General features: G+C 42.2%; 1 protein-coding gene across 1 annotated transcript in view; it reads right to left on the bottom strand.

Moving 5' to 3' along the window:
• Positions 1-3,763: 3,763 nt before the first annotated feature.
• The window catches only part of LOC132870934 (uncharacterized), a 126,884-nt gene continuing 123,003 nt past the window's right edge, over positions 3,764-7,644 (bottom strand). Inside the window, exon 12 of the mRNA XM_060904953.1 lies at positions 3,764-7,545. Within this exon, the coding sequence (XP_060760936.1) occupies positions 6,137-7,545 (1,409 nt within the window). The 3' untranslated portion in view covers positions 3,764-6,136. The remainder of the gene's footprint in view (positions 7,546-7,644) is intronic.

Here is a 7,644-nt window from a genome sequence, read left to right as displayed (position 1 = left end):
GCACATCACTCTAGGACCTTCCGGACGGACGCTAGAGCCAAAAAACCAAATGGTCTGATATCGTCTGGGCAGACATTTACCTTATTTACCCTATAACCCTAACCCTAACCCTAACAAACCCCAACTGGGGCTCGGAATAATAATCCAAATACACATGGGAGTACTTACCTGGCATCTGTGGGGCATCGTGGATGGGACTCGGGAAGGACAGTGCACAACATGGCCTTGGCCTAGGCTAGGATGTGGATCTTTGTGGAAATCCTAACCAGCCAGTGCCTCCCGGGTCCTGTCTGGATGTTAAGCGGTGCCAGCACATATCCCCTGTCCATGTTTCTCCTGATGGGCATGTGAAATTGCCCGAGAAAAATCACTGGTATGCCTAAAAGGTGAAAGAAAATTTAAAAGGAAAACAATAAACACTCAAAAAAGGAAAATAAAGGGAAAGTGGTTATTACCTATTCATAAGAAAGTCCTGATTGGGGTTAAAAACCATAAATGTCCAATGGAATTATTTAAATATTTGGTACAATTCTAAAGATTAACTGCAACCCATTCACTCCAATACAAAAAGAAAAAGGAAAAAACTGTAAGGGTACATATGGAAAATTGAAAATAGATTCGATAGAAAATTGCTAATGGCATTTAAGAAACATGTAAAAGTATTCAAGTGATTAAATTTAATAATTTTAGTTAGTTTTTATAACCAATTTTAGCCCATTCAAACTCAATGGAAAATGGAATTTGCTTAGTCATTCTCTAACAAGGAAGGGGAGGGGCGTTCCTAAGAGTATAAATAGAACACAGGCTCAAACACAGGCACACATGCATTGATTCTCCTGCTATCCAGCGTTTATCTCCCAAAAGTCTATTTCTAGAATGAACAAAGCTCTGTCCAGCGTTTATCTCCCAAAAGTCTATTTCTAGACTGAAGGAAGCTCTAATTTTTTTTGGTTTTGTTTTAAGCAAAATCCAGCATTTATCTTCCAAAAGTCTATTTCTAGACTGAGGAGAATTCTGATTTTTTGTTTTCAACAAAATCCAGCATTTATCTTCCAAAAGTCTATTTCTAGACTGAAGGAAGCTCTGTTTTTTTTTTTTTGATTAAACAAAATCCAGCATTTATCTTCCAAAAGTCTATTTCTAGACTAAACAGAACACTACCTATTCAAAAGTTTTTTTGTGGTCTTTCACTGACATCTTGTGGCCAAACCGTGTAATTGCATCGAAATATTATCATCAAACCCAAATACATTTAAAACGTACTGTTTGTTTATTTATTTATTTATATTTGTCTCTAGCAAGCCAACGCCCGAAGAAGGTACATACTGTACCAAAACGTCACGACTGGCTTGCCCCCCCCTTCCCCCCCCCCCCTTGTTTTAAACGGGGCAGGTCCCTTCTATTTCCCCCTTCTTTTGTCTTCTTTTTCACAATATGAGTGAGTGGACGGTGGTACAACGGGGCAGGTCCCGTCGAGGCCTTATGCATTTAGCACAATGGTACCATAACCCACGTATTATTGAATATAGACCCCCATTCAACAAAAAGGAACAGAAAAAGAGCCATAACCCTTATTATTCAGATAATAGGTTTGCGGTCTTTGAGCCAGTTCTCGGAGGACTTTCCTGGCTGTGGGACTTAATAAAATTTTCACTCCATGTAAGTCTATGGGAAAACGGTTTTTGTTGAATATCTCCGGAACGGAAGGTCGTAGAGATTCGGGGGTGGGTGGCGTCCCACATAATTCGAGGTCTCTGAACACGCCAGAAGTGGTCCCGTGTCTCTACGACCTTCCGTTCCGGAGATATCGCCAAAATAAAATAACCCTTTTTTCGGCTCTGGCTCCGCCCCCCGATGTCGCAGCGTAACGGTTCCGTTATCAGTGGATAGCCCTGGTCCAGCTGAATCCATAGAGGGGTGGAACATCGCTGTAGGACCTTCAGAACCGACTCCAGAGCCAAAAAGGAGGATGGCAGGGGGTGCCAAACCTCGCTTTTATCCCCTTACCCTAACCCTCCAAGATGTGACATGTGACAACTTTTCACCATTTAGTCCCTACCCCAACCCAATCATGACTTACTGCCGGCAATGCGAACCAGACTCCTGCTCCATTCATACAGGGACTGGACAGCCCTTAGCAAAGAGCCCTGAACCCCATATTCCCGAAGCACCCCCCACAGAATACCATGAGGGACACAGTCGAATGCCTTCTCCAGATCCACAAAGCACATGTGGACTGGTTGAGCAAACTCCCATGAACCCTTGAGCACCCTATGAAGGGTATAGAGCTGGTCTAGTGTTCTGCGACCAGGACGAAAACCGCATTGTTCCTCCTGGATCCGAGGTTCAACTATTAGCCAAATTTTCCTCTCCAGTACCCTGGAGTAAATCTTCCTGGGGAGGCTGAGAAGTGTGATTCCTCTATAATTGGTGCAAACTCTCCGGTCCCTTTTCTTGAAAAGAGGGACCACCACCCCGGTCTGCCACTCCAGAGGCACTGTCCCCAACCGCCACACGACGTTGCAGAGGCGTGTCAGCCAAGACAGCCCCACAACATCCAGAGACTTGAGATACTCAGGGCAGATCTCATCCACCTCCGGTGCCTTGCCACCAAGGAGCTTGCAAACCACCTCAGTGACTTTGGCTTGGGTAATGGACGAGTCCACCTCTGAGTCATCAGCCTCCGCTTCCTCAGTGGAAGACGTGACAGTGGGATTGAGGAGATCCTCGAAGTATTCCTTCCACCGCCCGACAATATCCCCAGTCGAGGTCAACAGCTCCCCACCCGTACTGTAAACAGTGTTGGCAGTACTCTGCTTCCCCCTCCTGAGGTGCTGGACAATTTGCCAGAATTTCTTCGAGGCCAACCAATAGTCCTCCTCCATGGCCTCACCGAACTCCTCCCAGTTCCGAGTTTTTGCCTCCACAACTGCCCGAGCTGCGGCACGCCTGGCCTGCCAATACCCGTCAGCTGCCTCAGGAGTCCCGGAGGCCAACATGGCCCGATAGGACTCCTTCTTCAGCTTGACAGCATCCCTTACTTCCAGTGTCCACCACCGGGTTCGGGGATTGCAGCCAAGACAGGCACTGGAGACCTTGCAGCCACAGCTCCGAACAGCCGTGTCAACAATGGAGGCAGAGAACATGGTCCACTCAGACTCAATGTCCCCCGCCTCCCTCGGAAGCTGGGAGAAGCTCTCCCAGAGGTGGGAGTTAAAGACCTCCCTGGCAGAGTGCTCGGCCAGATGTTCCCTGTAGGGTTCGCCTACACCTGTATTTGATGTGCCAAAAAATACTCTAATTTTTGACCTTCATCAGCATGGCGGGTATTCACTGAGGTACTGTGGCTTGAGGCCATTCAGTGCTTTATAGGTCAACAGTGGCATTTTATAATCAGTGTGAAATTTGATTGGGAGCCAATGCAGTACGGATAAGATGGGGTGATGTGGTAATATTTTCTGGTTCTAGTTAAGGACTCTTGCTGCTGCATTCAGAACTAACTGGAGCTTTTTTATGTACCTACTGGAACATCCAGACAGTAAGGCATTACAATAATCCAACCTAGAGGTAACAAAAACATTAACTAGTTTCTCTGCCTCGTGTAGTGACAATTTCTTATCTTTGCAATATTTCTTTGCTGAAAGCAGACTATCCATGTAATATTATCTACATGAGCTTTGAATGAAAGACTGGAGCCAATAATCACACAAAAGTCTTTTACTGCTGCCCATGAAGAAATAGAAAGGCTATCCAGAGTTAATCATAAAACTTGCTTCTAGCTGCACGCGGTCCTAGTACTAGGAATGCTTTGTCAGAATTAAGAAGAAAGGAAGTTAATAAGCATCCAGTGTCTAATGTCCTTTACACATTCTTCAATTTTATTAAGTTGGTGTCTCTCATCTGGCTTTGCTGAAACATACAACTGTGTCCTCAACATAACAGTGGAAAGTATTAGCATACTTACAAATAATATTACCCAGAAGTAATATATATAAAGAAAAAGCAGTGGGCCAAAGACAGAACCTTGTGGTACAGTAAACTTGATATTAGCATGCATAGAGAAGTCACCATTTACATATATAAATTGATAATGATCAGTTAAATAAGATCTGAGCCAGTAGAGGACTGTTCCTTTAAGTCCTATGACATTTTTTTTTTAGCTTATCAAGGAGAATCGTATGATCAGTGGTGTTAAAAGCTGCACTAACGTCAAGCAGCACAAGCAAGGAGACACAAGCCTGATCAGGAACTAGTAGCAGGTCATTTACTACTTTAACCAGCACGGTCACTGTGCTATGATGAGGTCTAAATTCTGACTGATACATTTCATGGATGTTACTCCTATGTAAATATGAGCATAACTGCTGTTCCACAGCTTTTTCTAGGATCTTGGAGATAAAAGGGAGGTTTGATGTTGGCCTATAATTGGACAGCTGACAGGGTTTTTTTTAATTAATGATCTCACAAACTGCTAGTTTAAAAGATTTAGGCATGTAGCCACTGCTAAAAGAATAACTGATTATTTTTTAATGTTTGATTGCTTCTGGTGTTATCTGTTTGAAGAATCATGTAGGTAAGGGATCTTGTACACAAGTTGAAGATTTTGTTGAGGAAGTAAGTGAAATAGTTGCTTCTCAGGGGAGTAAAACACAAATTATTGCTCTGATGTAGTTATATTATTCTCTACAGGGATACTTATCAAATTGCTTGGCTTTAAATGAGTATTCTGATTTTTTGCCTCATTTTCAATTTTGCCATTGGAAAAAAAATTAAGTCGTCACTACTACATATTGAAGGTGTGCCTGTTTCTGTGGTGGTCTTATTCCTATTCATTTTGCTAAGGTGTTACATAAGAACTTAGGATTATTTTTAGTATCCTCTATGAGGGTGGAGAGATATGCTGATCTAGCAGCACAAAGAGCTTGTCGATGTAGTTCAAGAGGCTCTCCTACCATGCGAATTGGAATACTGTCAATTTTGTTTGATGCCATTTTCTAATTTTATGATTTAAGGTGCACGTGTTATCATTAGATCAGGGTGCTAGTTTTTTTTCTCCTGAATTTTCTTTTAAGTGGCGCTACATTATCTAAAGTATAGTGGAACGTTGTTCCTAAGCATTCAGTTGGCTGATCAAGTTCTGTAAGGTTTGATGGTGATCTAATCAAAGTTGATAACTCTGGGAGACTATTGATATAACTTTATGCAGTAGTTGAGGTGAATGTACTTTTGATGCGATGGCTTGGCAACGTGCATATTATTGCTAAGGCATTTCAAATGAGATGAGCTAATGATCTCTGGTAGCTTCAGACTGTGGAAGTGTGACTATTTTCTATATTTAATAGTCAAGTTTATCTGTATAGCACTTTTAACAACAGGCATTCTCACGAAGCAGCTTTACAGAAAATACAATACAAATGCAAGTATTAGATCAAGAGTGTGACCACCATTATAAGTTGGTCCTATGACATTCTGATTAACCCCTACTGAATCTAGAATGGACATGATTGCTGTTCTCAGACAGTCTTCCAGATTATCAAAATGGATAATGTCACTAACAATTAATTCTTGGTTTAAAGAATTAACCAAGTTTAACATAAAATGTGCAAATTCACAAAATAATTCAAAATATAGGCCATGGGTCTATAAATAATAATTAGCTGAACTGACTGAGTAGATTTATTTTTTTGGGCTACACGTTAGTATTCACGTTAGTAATTTCAATTATACTAAATTTTTGCTCAGGTTTTTGCATGATGTCTAGATTATCATTATAAATAAGTGTGATGCCACCTTCTCTACCAGTTAGGTGAAACTGATGCATATAGCAGGACAAGCTTCATACTCATTTGCTTTGATCCACATTTCTGTTAAACATAATACATTAAACACTTGATCAGTAATAATTCCAGGAATCATTCCATTAACAATTAGTCTCGTGCTGCAGTTAAATCATTAGTTGTATAATAGTAATTAATAACCACTTACGGTCAAAAGAAAACTTCAATAGTCTTGTTTTAAACATCACTATAAAGGTTACATATTTTAAAACAGTCATATAATATGAACAATAAAGTTCAAAGTACAGATAATTTTCAGCCAAAACAGTAATAACCATATTTAATTTGACAATTTTAAATCATGCAATGTTTGTGCACTTGTGGGTCTTAAATGAAACTGAAAAAGTAAACCTCTTCCCACACTGTGAGCAGTGATACGGCTTCTCTCCTGTGTGAATGCGCTGGTGTTTTTGGAAATAACGCTGCGTCGTAAAATACTTTCCACAGTGTGAACAGTGATATGGCTTCTCTCCTGTGTGAACGCGGTGGTGTTCTTGGAGATGACTCAGTGTCGTAAAACTCTTCCCACACTGTGAACAGTGATACGGCTTCTCTCCTGTGTGAATGCGCTGGTGAACGTGGAGAGCACCCTGCGTTGTAAAACTCTTCCCACACTGTGAACAGTGAGATGGCTTCTTTCCTGCGTGCCTGTGCTGGTGGACTTGGAGATGACTCTGACGAGTAAAACTCTTTCCACACTGGGAGCAGTGATACGGCTTCTCTCCTGTATGAATGCGTTGGTGGACTTGGAGACCAGTCCGATGAGTAAAACTCTTTCCACACAGTGAGCAGTGATACGGCTTCTCTCCTGTGTGAATGCGCTGGTGTTGTTGGAGAACACTCTGTCGAGTAAACCTCTTTCCACACTGGGAGCAGTGATACGGCTTCTCTCCTGTGTGAATGCGCTGGTGGACTTGGAGACGACTCTGATAAGTAAAACTCTTTCCACACTGCGAGCAGCAATACGGCTTCTCTCCTGTGTGATTGCGCTGGTGGGCTTGGAGATGACTCTGATAAGTAAAACTCTTTCCACACTGCGAGCAGTGATACGGCTTCTCTCCTGTGTGAATGCGCTGGTGTTGGTGGAGAACATTCTGTCGAGTAAAGCTCTTTCCACACTGAGAGCAGTGATACGGCTTCTCTCCTGTGTGTATGCGCTGGTGGACTTGGAGACGACTCTGATAAGTAAAACTTTTTCCACACTGCGAGCAGCGATACGGCTTCTCTCCTGTGTGACAGCACTGGTGTCGTTGGAGACTACTCTGACGATTAAAACTCTTTCCACACTGTGAGCAGTGATACGGCTTCTCTCCTGTGTGAATGCGCTGGTGTCGTCGGAGATTACTCTGATGAGTAAAACTCTTTCCACACTGTGAGCAGTAATGTGGCTTTCCTCCTCTGTGACTACAATGGTGTGTCTTGAGTGCATTTTGATGACCAAAACTCTTTCCACAGTCTGAGCAGTGATGAATTTCCTTCTGTATATCATTGTGAGAAGAGTCAGAACTGGGAGCATCAGTTGATGCTGACTGACAACTGGAGCCTTCAGAGGGGATTTGAAGCTCATATTTAATCTCTCTTGATTCCTGAAGTCTCACATACTCTTCATAATGGCATCTCCGGATGTGTTTGTTGAGGCAAATTTGAGATACATAGGAATGAGGACATGTGGAGCAGGAAAAAACTTGCAGTGGAGCATTCTTTACTTCTGGAGAAGTGAGAGGACAATTATATCAGAAACTGAACATGAAATGCAACAACACTAATCCAATATAAGGGAGCATTTTTACTGAACCTCAAACATTCA

Source organism: Neoarius graeffei, chromosome 2 (assembly GCF_027579695.1).
Source record: "Neoarius graeffei isolate fNeoGra1 chromosome 2, fNeoGra1.pri, whole genome shotgun sequence".
Taxonomy (NCBI): Eukaryota; Metazoa; Chordata; class Actinopteri; order Siluriformes; family Ariidae; genus Neoarius; species Neoarius graeffei.
This window is presented reverse-complemented; position numbering and strand designations above follow the sequence as displayed.